Source organism: Myotis nattereri (genome assembly GCF_964212035.1).
Source record: "Myotis nattereri genome assembly, chromosome: 13".
NCBI lineage: Eukaryota > Metazoa > Chordata > Mammalia > Chiroptera > Vespertilionidae > Myotis > Myotis nattereri.
The window spans coordinates 27,441,797-27,463,897 of record NC_138088.1 but is presented as its reverse complement, the minus strand read 5'-3'; the positions used below and the strand labels follow the sequence as shown (position 1 = coordinate 27,463,897).

General features: G+C 40.6%; 1 protein-coding gene across 1 annotated transcript in view; it reads right to left on the bottom strand.

Annotated features, from left to right (window-relative positions):
- The window catches only part of ANK3 (ankyrin 3), a 294,328-nt gene that overhangs the window by 87,536 nt on the left and 184,691 nt on the right, over positions 1-22,101 (bottom strand). Inside the window, exons 23-24 of the mRNA XM_081104730.1 lie at positions 21,065-21,137; positions 825-948 (exon numbers count right to left, since the gene is read on the bottom strand). Of these exons, the coding sequence (XP_080960856.1) occupies positions 825-948; positions 21,065-21,137 (197 nt within the window). The remainder of the gene's footprint in view (positions 1-824; positions 949-21,064; positions 21,138-22,101) is intronic.

The following is a 22,101-nucleotide window of genomic DNA, read 5'->3' as shown; positions in this document are numbered from 1 at the left end:
GGAAAATGTCCCCAGGGCTCTGGCTCAGATGGTTTAATTATTAGCTTTCACATAACTTGACTGTCAGCAAACAAGCTGTTAATCCAACCACGGAAAAGAAGTCCCCAAATTCTGGACAAGGTCCTATTTCTTTCAACCATTGTCAGATAAGTTTGAGCCAAGGTTTTCCACATACCAAAGTTTTATGCTTTGGTTGTAAGGACTGAAGTTGCCACTATTCCTGGCTTGCTAAGTCACTGTTTCACTCCTGACATGTCCCTTGTAAACAAACTAAAGGGAAAGCTTTAGAAGAGATACTCCAAACACTTGGTAGGCAAGTCTAATAAATAATTTTATATATATATATATGTATATATATATATATACATATATATATATATATATATATATAGTCTCAAACATGAATTTTTCTTTCAATAATAAATAGAGAATAGTGAACAACCAACACAAACATTTCTTACTTATTGGGAAATAAGATTTTTCTTTCAATTAGAATAAAATTTAATTTTGAAACATATAACCCAGATCGGTTCTCCCAGTTTTGTCTGTGAGCCCTTTTGCTAGTATGCTTGAAGCATGACTGCAAGGTGGGGGGAGAAAAAGAACAATTAACACGTTCAATCACAGACAATTAAGGACTGAAAACCATGAAAGAAAATAGCGGAGCACATACAATGGAGTAGCGAACATTTCACCAAATTCACATCCTCATCCAAAGAGCGTACTTGGGGATAATGGTGAAAATGGAAAATGATTTTGGTTTATGACAAATCATGGCTGTCTCAAATTACCTCTGAAAAACAACAACAGCAACAACAAAATACCTGGCAGAACGGGCCCCAAGACTAAAGCCCATGTAGCCCTCGGCAGGCAGAGAATCGTCCCCCAGCTCCTTGAGGTCCTGTGGCCCCAGGTACTTGTCAGTGTCCCCCGTCAGCGCATCTTCGCCTGCGGATGGACAAAGCAAGCCGCAATCAGAAGCGTCCCTTTGAAAACGTGCCTTTTGTGGAAACCTGTTCCTTCGGTCATCAGCAAGTCACCCATTCTCTCTGTCCTCTTCTCCTGTCCCCTGGGTAGTGTTTGTAGCTGCCGTTTAGCAGGAAAAAGCATGGGCAGAGGTTAGTTCATAATTTCAAGAGTGAATCTAAGTAGCAGAAAAAGCACCTGGTGTTAAGCACCAATTTTTTAAAAAATCTCCCCCTGCCCCTGCGCCTAAGTAGAAAGAAGGATTTTTTTTTATGTCAATTAGTTTTCCTCAACGCACTGTGATGAGGGCAGCTTGTTTGAATGGACGTTGTTGCAAAATAAAAACCACCTCTTCCTTACTGCTCTGGAAATTATACGTGGGAAGGGAGTTTTGTTAAATAGTCTTCTCACACCCAGGATTTCGGTTTGGGGCTTATGCAAAAAGCCAGCAAGTTACTTAATCTGAAGGATAACTGCTCCACTGGGGAACTTTGAATCCCACCGATCTGCAACTGTTTCTAAACGGATCAAATGAACAACCTGGCCCTGCGGCCCCCAGGCCTGAACCCTACTCGGAAAGCAGAGGTCCAATGGGAGTTCCAGCGGTTTGGAAAGGGACCACAGAAACTGTTCTTGAGTCATCAATACAAAGAGTTAATCGCATAAAATACTTGGCCCAGCTGCATATGCATAACATGACCTCACGCGGAAAAACCACATTCCAAGAGTGACAGGGCAGGTTTTCCAGAGGCTTTTGCCCCCTGGGACGTTTCCCATCCTCGCAAAATGTAGCACAGGCCGTGGCAGAGCTCCTTCCGCCAACAGGCAAACTCTGTCTCCTTTTTACGACTCTCATTCTCTTTCTGGACACAAACTTGGCTGGCCCCGTGAGATTTCAAAAGCGTGTGTTATGTTTTCTCAAAGGTAAAGTGATTCATCCGCTCCAGCGATATTTTCCAGTTCCTTTCTCAGTACCATTTATACTTTCCATTCATTTAAACTCAGGAAACCACAAGAGCTCATCTTTTTAAACTACCAATCAAGTCTAAAAATACACTGTCGACTACTGTTGTGTTTTTTTTTCTTTCCCCAAATGTAAAAACTAAACAGATCAACTTTCTTCTGCGACCCAGGACCAAGAGATTATTTTAAGTAACTATTTACAGCTGGGCTAATTTTCACAATCACCACAAATGAGACAAAAAAAAAAAAAAAAAACAGTGCACACCAAGTACAACTTAAAGATCTTACTCTGTCGCCAAGCCATGTTCACCAGGATGGGGCGGATCAGATGTTTCCTGAGGTTTCCAGGAATTCCTTAACCAGTGATTTAGAATCTACCTCCAAATCAGCCCAAACAAACCAGTCCCTGGGGTGTAGCCACCGTCTTCACCACCGCCGCCGAGGTCCTCTCAGCATCTCCGTCTCCTCGTAGGCAATGGAGGAATTACACATCTTCTCCTACTCATCAGAGCTCAAAGATTTTCAATATTTCAGACCAAAAAAAAAAAAAACAACAACAAAACCTGGCTACTCTTAATTGAGCTTAAGATCCTTTTGATTACTCCGCAGACATCCTTTTAAAGCGCCTTCTGATTGGATTAAAAACTCCTCTGGCAAGCCTCTAGCAGGACCGAATGGTGACATAAATGCAAGCCCTGAGTTATTTGTATGTAAATATGAGGGCAGCTCCAGTGTAGACTTTCGGTAATTTGATACCAGTGCTCCGTGCCTAACCGGGTAACCGAGACAGCCTTAAACGGAGGAGAGCCAGGAGCGAGGTGCTGCATTTAATTAGGAGGTGACTCTTCTCCCACGTGGATGAGGAGCCGGCCAACCCAGGTAGAGGAAAAACAGAAGAAACAAAGCAGCGGCCCAGCGGGGAGTGGCGGGGAGCTCCCGGCAAACTTTCAACTTTGTTCTCAGCCGGGACACCGGGAGCCTCGGTTATTTATGGTCCCTGTCAGGTGGAAGGAGGGGGAAAAAGAGAGCGAAAGGGAGGGCCTGCCCTTGAGAAGAGGTTGTGAAACTGTGGGGCGAGGGAAGCAGCAGTGATTCCCAGAGCTCTCCAAGAAGCTCTTGAGAACGCACTCCTCACCCATCACCGCTGCTTTTCAGCAGGAGTTGGAGGAAGAGGGGAAGTGAGACCAGCTAAGCGAGTGGATGTTCTGCTTTATGTGGGGGCACAGGTTCTTTCAACTCTTTAACACACTCATAGGGACTCACTGGCTCTCCCTCTTGGGAGGTCCCTGGAGAGAGCGAGGGGCAGGGGGCGCAGTGGACTGGAGAGGCCAGTGGGGCGGCGGGGAGGTGTTCCCTTCTTGGGGACTCCCGCCCCTTCCCAGCTGCCCCACCCTGTTTGTGCTGGCACCAAGCGGCACTCTGCACCCTCCACCTGGGCACACGCAGAGGCGACTTCTTTCCTCTTTTCAGCACAGCTGGAGACGGGCTAGAAAGGAAGTAGAGGGTTTGAAACGGTCTCGCTGAACTAAGTGGTCTGCAGCCCTGTCTCACGACAGTGCCTCTACCTCTTGGACTGTTACCTAAACATACTGACATTTGAAGCTGTAGAACCGACAAAGTGGGAAACAGATTTGGTTTTCCTGGGTAAACGCGTAAGTAACTGCATCAATAAATGACTCATGGAATATGACGATGATGGGACTCCGACACCCGGTGTTTCCATTGGGCCAGCCGGGCTGTAACCAACACTGTAAATACGCAGAAACGCAAGGGAAGCCCTTTATAATGCCTGGCGCATATGGAAACATATTCCCAAGCGCAATCCTGGGGAAAGTCATGGTTAAAATGGAGAAAATGTCCAAAACGGACTGCAATGAAAAAAAGGTCCTTCCTGCGGACTTGTTGGCCAGCTTCTCTGGCCGCTCCACCACACACACCCAGCCTGCCCTCTGTTATGCAGAACGACTGCAGCCCAGGGAATTCCTGAAAGTCTTTTAGACTTTGAACCACTGCACAGGGTGCATTCTCCTGATGGAACCTTTACCCTCTTCTGCATCTGAGTAATTCCTCCAATGTTTGACTCTTTCTAGAACTCCTCCCACCCTCACTCATCATCTTAAGTGAGATGGCTCTCTGGTGGGCTTCCCTTATCAGAGTGTGTTGCCAGGAGAAACATCTGCTTCGTGTCTCCCACTGGATGGTGAGATCCCCCAGATTAGGAACCAAATTTTTCCTGGGCCTGGCATATTGTAAATGCCCCATAAATATTTGAATTCATGATTACTTTTATTAATGAGGTTGGTGGTTGTGTTTTCTTTCCCATCTACATGCTACAGTCACTTAGCACTTTTTTTTTTTTGCATGTCAAGCTTGATAACTGGTTGGTATACAGTAAAATGTCAATAAAATTAAGTTTTCATTCCTCTTTACCCATCCTTCTTAGACTTCAGAAATGGTCACTGTAAAACCAAAAAGAAGCCTGGGGTTGGAGTAGCCGTGGGAGCTGTCAATACATTTGGTCAGAGATGAATGAAAATAGCATTATGACATTAAAAATTATGCACCTACCACTTTAGAAAAGTGAAGCCCTAGCCGGTTTGGCTCAGTAGATAGAGCATCAGCCTGCGGACCGAGGGGTCCCGGGTTCCATACCGGTCAAGGACGCATGACCAGGTTGTGGGCTCGATCCCCAGTAGGGGACATGCAGGAGGCAGCCAATCAATGACACTCTCTCTCATCATTGATGCTTCTATCTCTCTCTCCCTCTCCGTTCCTCTCTAAAATCAATAAATATATACATATGGTATATATATACATATGGTATATATATATATATATATATATATATATATATATATATATATATATAGTGAAAACATTTTTACAAGTTAGGGAATTCAGAAATAAAGGCATTGGTGTTATGTTGATGCAGTTGGGCATGGTAGGTGCTCTGGATTAAAATCCAAGTTCCACCGCTACTGATTAGGTGACCTTTGAAACACTCTACTCTGAGTCAGTTTCAACCTCTACAACACTGGGATCGTAACTCTGCCTCTATCCCAATAACCCGTTGGGAGGATTAAATGGAATAATGCGCAAAGGAAGGGCTTAATGAGCACTAATTGTCACTAATATTCTGTGACTCAGTTTTGTCTAGTGCCCAAGCACCTGAATGTATGAACTCACATAGTCAGCATCCAAATTGCTACTATATATACTGGTAAGGGCAAAAATCCAACCATAGCAGGAATTTGTCCCTACTCTCTCCTGGCTAACACAGGGCCTGGCTCACTATAGAGAGTCAACAAATATTTCTTGATTGAATGAAAGAATGAACAACAATAATAAAACTAACTTACTTTCCTTTCAATAAACACAATAGTCTATAATTATGATGACACACTACTTGGTACAACACACTACTGTACCAAGTTTAGAAAGGAATGAGATAAGCTGTGTTAAGTGATTTATAAACTGCCTCTAATCCATTCTATAATCCAAAAAATGTTTTATTACTGGCAGTTTCTAACCCAGCGATGGCGAACCTATGACACGCGTGTCAGAGGTGACACGCGAACTCATTTTTTTGGGTTGATTTTTCTTTGTTAAAGGGCATTTAAATATATAACATAAATATCAAATATAAATCTTTGTTTTACTATGGTTGCAAATATCAAAAAATTCCTATATGTGACAGAGCACCAGAGTTAAGTTAGGGTTTTTCGAAATGCTGACATGCCGAGCTCAAAAGGTTCGCCATCACTGTTCTAACAATACTTCTTATACAAAGGTAATTCTATTAATGGACATCACTCACACAACATCAGATATATTTAGTTAAAATATATACAGGGGTGGCCAAAAGTAGTTTATAGTTATAATACAATAATTCATAACACAAGAATAAACTGTTTTGTGTATTCACAACTGCAAACCTACTTTTGCCCACTGCTGTATATTACCAAGAAACACAAGTTTTCACTTACTAAGAAGTACCTGAGTGGGTTTATGTTTCCTACAAGTGTTTGGTACACTGGCTTGACTTTTGAACAACAGAATGCAGGGGAAATGATTATGCATCACTTCTGAGTATGAGTTAAAAGAAACCTTATAGTTTCTGCCTCAGTCTACTAGAACACTTATTTGGGGAAAGCCAATCGAATTGTAAGGCATTTGACTGCCTTGAGACCATCATGCTTGTGAAGAAGCTCAAAGTAGCCGTAAAGAGGTGGCTCAGAAAGACAGAGATGCCCAGGCAATCCCCAGCCATTCCAGCCTTCTGAGGTAACAGATCTTTGAATAAAGACACCCTATTGAACATCCTGCCATGTTATTCCTGCCTCGGCTGCTATCTGACTGTAATGTCATGAAAGATCTCCAGAAACCAGCTGAGCCCAGTCAACTCACACAACCGCGGGAGATAATAATAATAAATTATGCAGCTGAGTTTAGAGATGGGTCGTTACATTGTAATAATTAGTGGAAACAGAGCACAATGAGAAATGAGAAGGTCCAAAGGTAAGCCAAAGAGGTCGCACACTGGTTGCCTAATGCATCCCTAGTGGGTTAGAGTTAGCTCCGGAGTGCATTATATGATTAGGGTTGACAAGTCCAGGGGAAGTACACTGGTAAATGCCACTAGAGGCCTCATTTTTTTTAGTATTGATTTTACGCCTTTCAAAATTAGAAGCACTGGTGTTCTTTTTGTTAATCCATTTCTGACAATATAACACCAGAGGCTGGAAAATGTTAAAAGAACACAAAACACCTCAAGTCTACTTTGACCTCACCATTAACCAAATAACGAAAGCTGTTCAGAGGCACTTCAATGCCCCGGCTATCTCCTCTTCCTCTTCCTCCTCTATCATGACCAGGCTAAGAGAAGAGGTTCCTGTACCACAATCAAACTTTCAAAGCTTCATACACTTTGTCTCCCAGGAAAGAATACAAAATAAAATAAAGGACAGAGGAGAGAAAGAAAGATAATACATACATGAAAGGATGATCAGAACTGGTGGGTCAACTGGTGTGCCCTCATTCCTTTTTAGATTTCATGTCAACGGCCCGGTGTCAGTACAAGGTGGAATACATATACCTGAGCCAAGTTCCTTGCATTCTTACATTATGCCCACTAACATTCCTTTTCAGGCTGAACAGAGGGAACGGTTCTTGGCCCAATATTTAGAAGTGTTTTCATGTCCCAGGAGTTCTTTTTTCTCTTATTTATTTATCTATCTATCTATCTATCTATCTATTTATTTATTTATTTTTGCATGTGATTTTCTTCTACTCTTTTCCCCCTTAAGCCCATAGCCAAGAAATACTTTTGTTACTTTTCCAGGAGTTGAAAATTGCTTTCCCATCTAGATAGGACTAGAATCATAAAGAAAGTTCCTTAAGGTAACTAAACCAAATTATATTGTCAGAAACTTTGCTTAGTTCCTCTGCTGTGAAATGCAGAAATCTCCCCGAGGTATAAATTTTGTAATATTATAAAGTTGAAATTAAGAGTATAGCCGAACCGGTTTGGCTCAGTGGATAGAGCATCGGCCTGCGGACTCAAGGGTCCCAGGTTCGATTCCGGTCAGGGGCATGTACCTCGGTTGCGGGCACATCCCCACTGGGGGGCGTGCAGGAGGCAGCTGATCGATGTTTCTCACTCTCTATCCCTCTCCCTTCTTCTCTGTAAAAAATTAATAAAATATATTTTTTAAAAAAGAGTATAAAAACCTTAAATGATTAATACAAGACGTCCAAATTACATAAGATCTTTTAAAAGCTAGATTAGAAAAAATAAAGAGGAACTCAACCTTTATACTCTAGTGATTTAGTATGAGTTGGCTTCTTACTAGAAATCAGCAGAGTCTTACAGATAAGGAGTTAATGATCAGAATTTAGAAGATTTAAATTTACTTGTTGTAAGAAAAGTGATAATTTTTTTTAAATCACCACACAGCAGAGAGAGGAAATGAAAACTGTTGGGAAAAGAAATCCTTTAGCCATTTCTTGAGTACATTATAGAAAAGTAGAATGAGATCACACCATTAAAATCAACACTGCTATTTATTGAGCATTTACTATGTTCTAGGCACTATTTGGTGCATTATAAGTATTATTTCATATAATTCTCACAATGATATTATAAAATAGAATGATTATCTCTATTTCAAGATATAACCCAGGCCACACTAAGAGTAAGATTACTGAGAATGTGGGGAAAACCAAATTCAAAATCAGTTGGTTTGATACAGAGCTCTGCTTTTAACTACTGCAATATGCTATGCTATTGAATAAATACTGTAAGAGATTGGTAACCAAATGTAAGCTCCATGAGGACAGGGGTTTTTTTTCTATATATTTCTGTATCCAATGCCCAGAAGAGTGCCCGGCACATAGTACATGCTCAGTAAATGTGTGCAATGAAAGTTCAGTGATTGCATCTGGAGATGGCAACTATATTACCAAAGCAACAAGAAGACGGGAGACTTACTTTTCACCGACAACTCTTGTACCTTGGGAATTTTATACCATGTGCATCTACCACCTATTCAAAAAACGAATAACATTAAAACAAAACAAAACAGGGACTGCAGGCAAGTCATTAGGCTGTGTGTTTCGTTCACCTGAAAAGGTATTTTGACATATAAAGATCTGCCCGGTAGATACTAAGATGTGTATGTGCACTGGCAAATATCTGGCAAACATGGGTAGGAAACTCAGTGTTTTAGATATTTGACCTTATTTACATCTTTAAGAGATGGAAGAGAAGAAATGAACTAAGGTAGAAAGGAGATACACAATACTCGTGTACTTCTGGCAGTTTCCCAGTGTTCTAAAGCAGTGGGGATGTGTTAGCATCACACGACCCCAAGTGAATCTGATGCTCCGGGTCCAGGGACCACACTTTGATAAACACTGTCTAAAGGATCCTTACAAACGAATGGCAAGTCTCTAATGGCGGTATTGCTTCTACAGAATTAAATCTATTTTCCTGGTGGGAATTAATAGAATAAGTAAAACATCAGCTTTAGCAAATGAATTCAATGAATCGAGTGGAGTGTCTCCAAATTTCAGTGCATATATTTGTATCACCTGGAGACCTTGTTAAAATGCGGATACTGATTCCACAGGTCATGGGAGACCATGAGATCCTGCATTTATAACAAACTCCTGGGTGACCGCAACCACACTTTCAGTAGTAAGACAGTAGAGCACTGGACTGGTACTTATGAGTAAAGCCAACTATTGCCTTTGAAGCATTTAGTTTCTAGTAAAAATGTTAAGACCAGGGCACAAATCATAATACAAAACTGTACTACGACTCCTGCTGGCTACGATTTTAGTGCTTTGTATATGCTAGACATTGTGCTAACTGAGCGTTTTATATGCATGTCTCATATAACCCTCAACCCTGTGAAGCAGGTACTATTGTTTCCCTTCTACTGGTGAAAAAACCAATAGAGGTTTTTTCATAAGAGGTTTGGTTATTTTTCAAAACTCACATGTCTAGTTGGTGGTAGAGTCTAGGTTAGAACCCATACTATGCAAGTGACAAGCAACATACCATATATATTCATTAGTTGTTAAAATTCAATTATTTGTTCACCTATATATGTTTTTCTACCCGAAGACCCAAAATCTCAAAGTTCTCCCTTTTCCTCTCCTGCTTTATTCCCTAATTCTCATTCTGCAGTATGAAGCAGGATAAGTAGTTGTATGCATTTAACAACAAAAAAGAGGAACTGCCATTTAATGAGCACCTACTATATGCCAGTCACTGTTATAAATGTTTCATATATTTTATTTCTTTTCATCTTCACAGAGCTCCGTGCGGTATTACTAACCTCGTTAGAGATAAACCAAATAAGAGCCAGCACATTTTATTTTTTGAAGGTTCAAATAAGAAACATAAGAATGCAAAAAAGCTTTGAAGAAAAATTATTTTCCATCAATTCAAAGCCTTACTGAAAAGATGTTTTTCTCCACTGATATTTAGACAATAGATTTTCACCATGGAGAATCCAAATGACTATATTTGCTCCCATGTCTTTTTCTCTCAACCCCGATATTGACATTCTCAGAAAAGCAAGGAAATGTGAGCAGAAAGGAAGAGGAATACAGTAAGTTTAGGACCCGGATCCACTCAAACTTTAGTTCTAGAAGTCTAATTCTTTCTTGGAGTCACACAATAGTTAATGGGAAAGTTACTTAGATTCCAGATTGCATATATTTCACTTTGCAATTTGCACTCGAGATCAAGAGCTTGTATTAAGCAAGGCCTCCTCTGAATGTTCTGAGAGATGGGTACCAGGAAGCTGGGGATGTGCAGGTGACGGAATGGTGCCCTTTGCTTCAGGCGTTCCTGCGTGTAGCACAGGCACTTGTGTTTGGCTGGAGGCCCAGAAGGTGCTCATGACTCCAGTACCTTCTTGAGATGGTTGGAGACTCAGAGAGAGGCTGATGGCCCAAGCCCAAGGTCAAGCATGGAGTGAGCGTTCTGTCCTGCCCCCTGCCCCCTCCACTTGCCCTCCCAGTCAGGAATGAGCAGATACTGGGGTCTCACTTTAACCATTTGTTTTCCAGCACCTTCTGGCAGTAGGAGGGAGTTCTTTCAACACATAAACTAAATGCTGGAATATAACCTTTTTTTCATATGAGAACAATGGGGCAAGTTGAGAAAATGTTGAGATGAGCCATGAGTGGAACAGGTGGTCTTAAGAAGGCTGAAGAAGTGTGTGTCATTTTAGGGGATTCCTGTGCCGCTGTGGGAGGGCCAGCCTCCGCGGTCTTTCATTCCCTTCTCTGGCATTCTATGCTCAGAAGATCCTGGCTTCATAGGTGGCCAACCAGGAAGCAGGCTCGGATGGCAAAATTGGCACATCTCTTAGACAATAACAAGTTGCTGTTGTCCCACAGAACAAACGACTCTTGTTGCTCAGGCCGAGTTGTCTTTTTTAAAAGAGAATAAAAGTCAACTCGCTTCTTTACTCTTGAACATGGTGCTGTTCTTTGTGGCTAGATGTGCTTCTTTAAAAAAGCTGCATAGCAGTGTACTGCTCCTTCATTCAGGCTAGATAGAGTTGCTAAAGCACGCAAGCATGACTCAGTGTTGGAACTTTTCCAGACGTGGCAATGAAAAATGTCCCCTGTGATCTCGGCTGGGTTAATAAACAAACTCATCCCAGAAAAGCAAAAGAATCTAGTGTCTTTCCTGTGAAGAGGTAGAAAGAGACAATGTTGTGATAGAAGCTATCATTTTTCATTTTCTTTTCAATATTCCTTAATCCTAATCCAGAACTTCTCCTTAGCCATCTAAATAAGAGTGGACAGTACACTCACTGAGCTGGTCAAGTGAACTCCTAAGACAAGCACCGGAATGCAGCTAGGAAGGGCTGCAAGGTTACTTACACCCTCCGCATGGTCTAAAATCTATGCCACTTGTAAGATGACTAGATGATGAATAAACTACTAGCCACAAACTAGCCCATTTCAGGCACGGAAATGTTGGTTCTTACTTGCAGAGAAATGAGGTAGCTAAATCCAAGGTGGCAGTGTCCTGCCAATTGGTTCTTTCTTCTAGTCATTCTGCCTTAGTGATTCATCCATCCCTGACTCCAAAGCCGGAGCTCCTTAGTCCCAGCTCATGACTTAGGTGCCTGAGGACCGGACCGTATGTGAAAAACAGAACCATGAGCGCTGTCCCCAGGTACCCTGTATACTTTGTGGGCAAGGTTTTGGCCTCTTCCTGCTCTTATATCCAAAGTGCCTTCCACTGTGCAGGGCAATACACACCTGCTTTTTGTTTTTGTTTTTGTTTTTTTTTTTATATTTCTGACCTAAAAGATGTGTGTATACAAGGCAAAGATACCAAGCCTGTTGTCAGTTCTCATTCTCACTGTGGTTCTGGCCCAGATGGTCAGACCACCCTTCCCATTTGTCGTCCCCAGGTTCTCTGCCCGCTCCTGTTCCCAGCTCTCTGCCCTTCATCCTCAGTGCGGATGCTTCCCTTTCTTCTCTGCAGTAAGGAAGCCAGGGGGAGGGGAGGGAACTAAGCTGGTCAGATTAGACCCACTTCCATACGAAGCAGGTCAGGCTTTCCACATAGATGGGCAGGGATTAAGATACTTTGGCAGGGGTGAGGGGGAGAAGCATGCTCAAAATTACAATGTGTTCTGGGCAAATGAAAAAACAGCCCATTGTCCTTAGCCAATAAGCATGCTTAATTCTGTGCCATCTCTTAAGACAATCCCTCTGCCACCCATTCCACAAGCTTCTTGGGGGAAAAAATACACTCACTGTCTGAGCTTTCTCCCCTACATTAGAGCTACTTCTGAGTCTACATTCACAATGTCATGGGCGTGTCAGATGCTGAGGTCACCAGGGAGCCGCTTACTGCCTGTGCTCATCTGACTAGACCTTCCCAGGGGAGGTCCTCCCAGGGCTTCCACGAGAACTCACTCTCTGGTTTCCCCCTCCTCTGTTCACCCACTCCCTCTCCCATATCTTTTAGCATTCCTCTTCCTCCCTCTCTTAAATGTCAATGCGCCCAGGGTTTTCTAGAACATTTCTCTTCCTCCCCATGCCCTGCCCTGGGGTCCGCATCCAGGCCAGTGCGTGCTGGGCTCTGCCGTGGAGGCCTCCGCTTCTCTGTCTCTGACACTTGAACCAAAAAAAGTTTTCTGAATCGGGAACACGTCTTTCCAATCTCCACCCTCTACCCCCCAAAAGTTCTGTTTGTCCAAATTCTATCTATGCCTTAAAATGGTTCCTTCTTGAGGCCTTCAGTGATCTCCCCTTCTTTCAAAATTCCTCGTCACTTTATCTACTCTTCCCTTACAGCATCTCATTGAGTAGAAAGTCAAAGCAGAAAAACAAAAATCCAATTCCAAATTCCTTACTATGTGGTCCTGAACAAATATCTTAAACTCTTTGAGCCTCAGATTCCTTGATGAAATTAGGACTAATAACACTTTAAATTAGGACTGAGTGAAAATTAGGAGTAATAATGGTACAGGCGTTGCCCACAGCCACTTCGACAAAAGTAAGCAAGATAAGGTACCTGGTAATTAATGTTTCTGAGGTCTCTGGGCTAACCCCTTTATTCATTCATTTAAAACGTACAGTAACCCAACAGTTGTGGGACTGCTCCCTAAACCAGCAGGCACCCCTGAGGTGAGAGCAGAGGTTCAGGACAGGAATTTGGGTATAAGCCCTGCACTGACTATGATCTTAATCAAGTGTCTTCCTTGATGGAACTGACTTTCCACCTCTAGAAAGTGGGAAAAACCAATGGCTCTACCTTAGGGGAATCACTGTGAGTGTTAAGAGACATCACACATGAAATGTATGTAGCTTAAGGCCTCGCCCATAGAAAGGGCTCCATAGACAGGTAAGTAGCTTGTTTTTGATGTTGAGAGTGTTCATTGATTTGGAATCCTGAGGAGGGACAGAGACAGGAAATGTGTGGAGGCTGACCAGTAACACACTCATCCAGGAATGAGGGCCTCTAAGACAGTGACAAAGACAGCTCTGCCCCCCTGGGGCTAACAGTCTAGTTTGGAAGAAAAGAAACAAAATTACTCACAAACTGTAAAACTACAGTCTTGGGCCAAATCCAGCCTGCCTCCTATTTCTGTAAATCAGGTTCTGCCACAGAGCAGAGGTTTTGTCTTCTCAGCTTTCGTGCAACAAAGGCAGAGGTGAGTCACTGGGACAGAAACCACGTGGCCTGAAAATGCTAAAATATTTACCTTTGGCCCTTCACAGGAAAATGTTGCTGCCCCTGAAATTTGTGACTAAGACACTGAGATGAGCATTAGAAAGAAATAAAAAAAAAAGTGTGATGAGAGGAGAGTGGAAAAGAGGGAGCCAGGGGCCACACAGGACTTATCTATCTCGGAAAGGGACTGAGTTTTTTCCTAAGTGCAATGTAAAGCCTCGAGAGATGTTTATTTCAGTTGTGTATTTGTGCTATTTTGGGGTTTATCTGTATTATTTGTGGGGGGGGTGCCTACTTTTTTCATGAAATACAACAACTACACAGATAACTATGTAACATGTAAATGTATATTTTAACAAGCTGTTAATCCAGGTTAAGAAATAGAACATCAGCACGTCAGAAGCCTCCCGCATCCTCATCCCAGTCACAGCCTCCTCCCATCATTAATCACTTTCTTTACGATATTCCTCTCCTTGTTTTTAAAAAACAAAAACACAAAACCTCACAATATACTTTTACACTCTTAGCGGACTTGGATGAATTTTGTCTTTGCATTCTCCACAACCCAGCAACTACAATCCTAGGTTCCTACCCTACAGAAAGGCACGCAAATGTGTACTAGGAAACATATATAAGAAGATTCGTAGCAGCTTTGTTTGCAAACTGGAAACATTTCCACAATGGAACATTACATAGAAATGAAAATAAAATATAGCTATATGCAACAGCATGGGATGAATCTCAAAAACATAACTATAACTCTATGCTCTGGAGGGTTTTAAGCTGGGGAATGGAATAGCATAGTACAACATATACTTATGAAAGATTGCCAAGGGCGCTGTACAGACAGCTTGGTCTGTGGGTGAGAGTGGAAGTGGAGCCCTGGGAAGAGGCTCCTGCAGTCAGGATTCTATGGGAGACATGATGCGGGTGGGGGTGGGGTGAGCATGGAAGTGCAGAGGAGAGAGAACTCATATGTATTCTGGAAGTAGAACTGATAGGACTTGCTGATGGACTGGGTATGAGTGGTAAAAACAGAGAAATGACACCTAACCACAGGTTTTGACTTGGGTAATAGACCTATTTACCGAGACGGAGAAGGGTAGGAAGACACACTGACTTGGAGGGGTGTGTTTAGGGCATGCTGGGGTAAGGCATCTGTGAGAATCCAACGGAAACGTCAAGTACACAGCTGGGAAAGTGGATAGTGAGGGTGAAAGTCAGGAAACAATTCCAATTCCAAAGATGGGATGAATTCTAGTTGAAATCAGAGGCCTTGGCCCCACACCACAGACCCTTTTCTCCATCGGGAAATTCCTTTAATTCATCATTTTTTGAGATGCAAGTATACCTTGGGGGAAGTCATTACAAAGCTGTCTATCAACTCAATACATAGCCTAGGCCTGTCTCAATGGGAAGGCGTTTAGTGGAAGGAAAAAAGAACATGGCAGGCAAATTTTCCCCGTTCTGCCTGTTTCCAGAAATCTGTAACCCTAGCCTTCCCTGGAGTCCCCTTCTACTTTGATGCACCTCATCAAACATGTATTGAAGATCTGCTGTGTGCCAGACACTGTACTAGGTTCTGGGGCTACCACAGAGAATAAAGTCATTCTGACTTTATCGCTAAGAGTGGCATGCAATTATGTAATGTCTATTTGAAAGGTCAGTCATGAGCAGAGAAATATCAAGCAAAGGGCTAGATAATTTAAGAGGTATTTGTACAACGATAACATTTCAGGTGAAGAACAATTTCTGCATAACAACCACCACTCCCATTACCACCTGGGGCAAGCTAGTGGCCAAGGCTTCTTTTCAGACCTAGAAAACTAAAACCGTCAGAGTCTGATGTAACCATTGGGATGTCAAGATTAGGATAGCAGGTCAGTCCCAGGCAGGAGGGGTCCTGAAGGGTACTTTCCTGGTGCCTTTCTTGAAATCCAGCTTCAATATTCCCCAAAGTAATTTCTCCTACTTTTTTGAGTTTCAGATTGTGCCAAGTAAAATTCTAGCTGTTCTCCCCTAACTGAGAATACTTGGATATATATTTACTAAAATGACTTGCTTTTGGTTCTTAAAGTGTATTCTAAATCATGTTTATATTTCCTTTGCTTGACCTTGCACCTTGGTCGGCATGTTTCTTTGGCCAAGAAGGCCAGACGAAGGGATAATATTTCTATTATAGTCTCATAAAGGCCTTGAAAAAATAATTCTTATTACCTTGTGATAATTTTGAAGAGCATTATTTATTCCCTTTCCTATACACTTTTTTTTTTTTAAAAAAGGAGTTTAAAAATAGCACTGGCCTGGTAGGTCAGTCAGCTAAAACATTGTCCCAATATGCCACGGTTGTGGCTTTAATCCCCGGTCAGGGCACATACAAGAAAATAAGTGGGACACCAAATCATTGTTTTTTTCTCTCTCTCCCTTCATATCTCTCTCTCAAGTCAATAAATAAAAATTAAACAAAAAGAAGTTTAAAAAGTCATTCTTGGGTCCTATAGACAAGAAAACAGATCATGTTAGAGCAGGGGTCCTCAAACTACGGCCCACGGGCCACATGCAAATACAAATATTGTATTTGTTCCCGTTTTGTTTTTTTACTTCAAAATAAGATATGTGCAGTGTGCATAGGAATTTGTTAACAGTTTTTTTTAAAACTATAGTCCGGCCCTCCAACGGTCTGAGGGACAGTGAACTGGCCCCCTGTTTAAAAAGTTTGAGGACCCCTGTGTTAGAGTATCAGGGAAAGAGATCATCTAAAACCACTGACAGTCAGATCTGTCTCCTTGTCTAGCTCTGCCAGCCCAGGGTATCACCTGGTTGGACAGGCCACTCAACATGTATTTGGGCGTTGCTCCTTCATCCGCATAATGGAGAGCATGGGCTACCTGAAACTGACCCAGCCCTTTCAGGTCTTTGAAATCTGTGGATTTTGATTTCCTGTGGCTTCTACTGGGCACTGAACTTGGCACCAAGGTGAGCTGAGCATGACTCTCCTCATCCCTCATTCCACTCTAATATAGGATGGAATTTTATTTATCGTATCTCAAACCCATACCTACTTGATAAAAACTTCTACCACATGTGTATTTAGAGTCTTTTAATTTTAATATTTAGTATCTGCTCTTGGTCCTGAAGAGATTTTGCAGCTCTATCCAATTGGTAAGTACCTGAGAATTAAGTCATTCCTCCCAGCAAGGTTGCTCACCCAGTTGTCTCATACATCTGTTCAGGAGAGTCACATTTCACAGAGCCGCCCCTTTGGGTTTTACTTTTCATGGCTTAACTCCATTTCTCTTATGTCCCATCTATAGTTCTTTATACCTGCTACTCAACCCAGTAGAATTATGAAAAGTGAAATAACATTTTATAGATTTTAAAAAGTTTTACAAAAAATCATTCTATAGGAATCTATCATTTAAAAGCAGTGTTCAACCTGCAGCCTTGGAGCCGCGCTGGGTTGGTGGTACCCGAGGGCACACCAGACTTGCAGAAAAAGCAAACCCCGGAGGAAGCTGAGGCATGGCTGCTCGAGAGCCAGCCTGCCATGTGCAATGTTCCTCTGATAGTTAAAAAAAAAAAAAAGCAGTGTTCAACTAAGGCAATTTAAACCTTAATTTCAATTTTCTTTCTCCCTCTCTTCCCCTTCTCTTTCTTTATTTTTCTCTCTTATTTTCCCCCTTCCTTCCTCCCACCCTCTTCCTTCTCTCACTCACTCTCTCTCTTCTTTTTTTTGAATTACAAGCTGAATTGTAAAACATTAGAATCTAACTGGCACTAGAATCAAGATATTAATGTTGTATGTATATTCATTTTCATGTATGTAACATATTTTCTGGGAAAGAAGACAGGAGGGCATTAAGATACTTGTGACCTTGTCTAGCCCTTGTAAACAGAGGAGCTCTGTTACCCCTACCTGTGTAATGATTGGGCTTAACAACCGGCCTTAGATAAGGTTCTTTATAGCCTTTTCCTCCCGGCTCTGCTTCATCCTTTGTTCTACTCTGTGACTTGACTCCATTGTTCCCCGGAGTCGTTGACTGATAACATTGTCTAGACTTGTTTTCCTTTTTTTGAGAAAGTTACCCCAACATTCTTTCCCCTATACTAATTTCTCAAAGTGGACCTAAGAAAGAGGAGAAATCAAAGAAGAAAGGAGAGAGACCACTGTTCTGTTAATATTTTACTCAGTTTTTATGATTTAACATGACAATTATATTTTCCCATTTTACACATCCATTCATCTTTTCTTTCTTGAGAAAAACTGACAGCATATATTTCTATCATTTTTATTGGCTTTAAAAAGCTGCTGATATCGTTGGCACACTGGGTTACCAGCGTAATGATCTCTTGCTACAGCTTGTAGAGAGACATTTTCATAACATGTGGTTTCGAGGAAATAAACATTTGCCACAGTTCCTCGGGCTTACTGGGCAGGCAGCCCCTAATCCAGCCGTGGTCAAAGTACGGCCCGCGGGCCGGATCTGGCCCGTTTGAAATGACTAAAACTAAAAAAAAAAAAAAAGACCGTACCCTTTTATGTAATGATGTTTACTTTGAATTTATATTAGTTCACACAAACACTCCATCCATGCTTTTGTTCCGGCCCTCCGGTCCAGTTTAAGAACCCATTGTGGCCCTTGAGTCAAAAAGTTTGCCCACCCCTGCGCCTAATCCAATGAAAGTGGTGAAGTTCTGGCCAAACTGTCAAGCAAAAGAGTCAGAAGTAAAAATTATCATTAAGATTGTAGAGACCTTTCAGAATTAACATTTCTAAATGACTTGTTTGGGATTTGGAGTAATTATAGAAGTGCTAATTTCCACAGCAAAAAAAAAAAAAGATGTATTATATGACAGGGAAAATGTGGCTTACTGGAGCTCATATAAGCAAAATTTTGGGACTTTAGCTGACAGTAATATTAATATGACTCAAATCACATGTATATTACAATCTCAAACGTATCTTAATCTTTAATAATAGATTTTTAATATCATCCAGGGACAAAGCAATAACTCTTCTACAGTCTGCTGGGATCACACCACATGTAGAATATTGTGTTTTGTTCAGGCCACCTCAATCGAGATGGATTTCCCTGAGGCACATTGAAATGTGCACAGAAGATTAAGTATGACAGTGAGGGACAGTGGAAGGAAGTGGTGATAACATGCCTTGAGAAAAAAAAAACCCAAGAAGAAATATGAGAACTGTTTTTAAATATTGAAAGGACTGTCACATAGAAGAGGCAGATTTGTTCTAAATAGTGCGAGATATACCAAGAGCCTGGATCAATGGGTGGAAGCTGCAGAATACTCAATAAAGAAGAATTTTTAAAGTCTGAGCTATTCATAGTGGAACAGGCAGTTTGGAAACTGGGGAATTCCTATCATTTGGGGCATTAGGAAAAGAAACTCCTAAGCAGAGGGTTCTATGGAGGTAATTCCAGCACTAGATGGTTGTTGTTCAGATTATGACGACATTATGAAATCACAAGCCATTTGACTCCCACAGTCCCCGCACATACCCCAACGTGTTTAAGGGAAGATGGATAAAATGAGAATTAAAATTTTCTTATTAATTTCAAATTCCCAAACTGAGATACATCTAAAGGCAATGATGGTCATTTCTAGTTAAACCGCTAGATCAAGAATCTTCAAATGAAGAGATGCAAAATTTCTCCTTTTTTGAAATTATTTGGTTAGTTATCTACATGAATAAGGCAAATTATATAGTCCATTCAAACGTGGCTTCTCATCAGTGAGGCTATTTTGGGATAGTATGTTAAAAACTAGCAAATTTTTAGGTCTGTGATTGTCATATTATATTTCATAATAATTTCATTAGAAAAACTTACTTTTGATATCATGGGCTGCCTGTGTACAGATCTATATGAGAATATCATTTTTCTTGTTTCTCCTGCCTGCCAGAAATTACTCTGAAAATGTGGCATTAGAAGGCATTGAAATATAATATGACAGGAAAGCATATTACTAAAGATGATACAAATATTACCTATTTGGGGACATAAACATATAGCTGATGTTTTAGAGGAAAAGAAAGAAAAATGAATCAACCCTTTAATATTTATCCAAACAACATTTACAAACAATGAGACATGTCTTTCGAAGTCCTTAATGACCACCAAGAATTAGTCTTCTGGGTGTGCGGTCCCCACCGCAGACTAACACTGGGCAGCCATTGTACACCAAACAGTTAAAGTGACTTTGGATCAGGTAGATTTTTCCACTATTTACATTTCCAATTAAATTTGTACAAATCAAAGAAGGAACAATAATTAAAATGAGGAAGTTACCTAAAGGCAGAGAAAGACTAGCAACACCAAGACTGATTCAAGAGAAAAATACTACATGTAAGATGGCAAATGGAGGGAGCAATAAATGGAACGTAGTTTTGGAAAGTCAAATGGTGCAAGAAAGAAACCTAAACATAACATACATTATATAAGTAAATGTTTAATTATTACAGCAAAACTCCATGACTTGCCATCTTTATAATATTCATGGTAAAAATGCTAGTTTCCCAGAGCCTTTTAAAGATGTCAGTAATATAATCTATACATTTTGGCCTGGTCAAATATTGATTTTTAAATAAGACAGAAGACAAATCGTTTCTTTTAAGCAGATGAAGTATAACTATAATCATTTATATTTTTATTTCTTTCATGAAATCAATATTGAAAATTTATATTTTGAAAGTAATTTTGTTCAGATTGAATTTTCATTATTAGTCCAAGATCAAAAGGTGCTTTTGCTAAAATGTGTAGGGAAAATCTTAGAATGGGAAACCGATTCCTAACCTATAAAGAGACTTCCTCTTGCTTATTTAAAAATATTTTAGCTATAAGTTTTAATCAGTTTTCCCTTTCGAGATTTTCAGATGTAAGCAATAAAACCATCAACTTCCTGCTTAACAGAAACAAATAGAAAGAGATGAATCCAGATAATTAGCGAGACTTGTATTTTTAAGCTGGAAAACGGGTTCAAGAACTGATTCAGAGAGATTAAAAGAAGACAATCAGTAACATCAAATATGCGCTGTTTAAATGACACATAAATTAATAATCTCAAGATAAAATGAAAAGTTAGTAACTCAAGGAAGTGTTACATTTCAAAGATAAGAAATGGAAGATAAAGACGGTAGTTAAGTGTCATCACAATAAAAAATTGCAAATACCTTCTTCAACATCTGAGATATATTCGCCATCACTGAGCATTTCAGGGGCGTTGGCTTTACGAACTGCATGATTAAGTGGACAATGTGAGTGGGTGGAAAACGTAACCTGTTGATGCTACAACAACATATTCTAATGTTTCTGAAAACATTTTTGCAATGAACTTTCTTCAGGAAACAAATACACAGTCACTTAATTATTATGAACTCAAAGGAGGTTCTCATACCTTCGTCATCAGACATATCAAGAACTTCATTCATTGTTTCTGGAACATTCATTTTGTGCTTCTCTGTGACAGTCTGGTAACAACAACAACAACAAAAAAGCAGTGACTTCAGAGTGAGGACAGTGCATGTTTTAACGAGACTCTTTCTTTCTTTCTAAATTAGTTGGCTTATTATTAGTTGGCTTATGTGTTGCTTATCCTAAAGCCGCCACGTATAAAATGACATCATGATGTCCTCCAGTAACTCTAAGGTCCTGACCATACACACAGCTGAGAACAAACACAAGGTGAAACAACTTTAAGGACAAAGCACACCAGCTTAAAAGGTTGAAATCCCTAGTAAGGCTTTTCAAAGGAAGAGGAGAGAGATCGCCTGTATTTTTTCCTGGTCTGATGAATCTGCTGCCTCATCCTACTAAATGTCTTGGCTGAAGATAAACCAAATGAATGGCAAGAAATATGTGTCTTCACTACTTATCAAGCCAGCCATTTATTTTGTCTTCCCTGTGTCATCTTAATTTCTAGAATAAATCAATATTAAAATTGCATAAATTACATAATTTAATGACTATATATATATATGAAAAAATATTTTAGAGGTAATGCATTTGCAAGATCATTTTAACCTCTACAAAAATATCAGAGAACGGTATAGTGTAGGCAAAAGCCCTGCTGAATCTCTTACTTGCTCTGATAACTTTTGACCTATAGACTGTATCCATCCAAATACACTGACAGCATTATTTGTTAGAAAATCTCAATGACTTAATGTTTTAGTTTCAAAGAGTCCTCTTTTAACTCTGAGCACATGAAAGACTATGGAACAAAGGAAGGTACACATTTAAATAAGACAATTGAAATAAAAACTACACCGTTAAAACTCAGAAAGGGTAAAATCCCCAGCTTTTTATAGTAGTTCTTACCAATTCTTGGTAAATGTGACTGCACACCCTGTCCTCAATTATCATGTTGAAATACAGCACTATCTGTGTTGTATTTGAAAAGATTGAACATAGCATTCACTAATTAAGAAACAC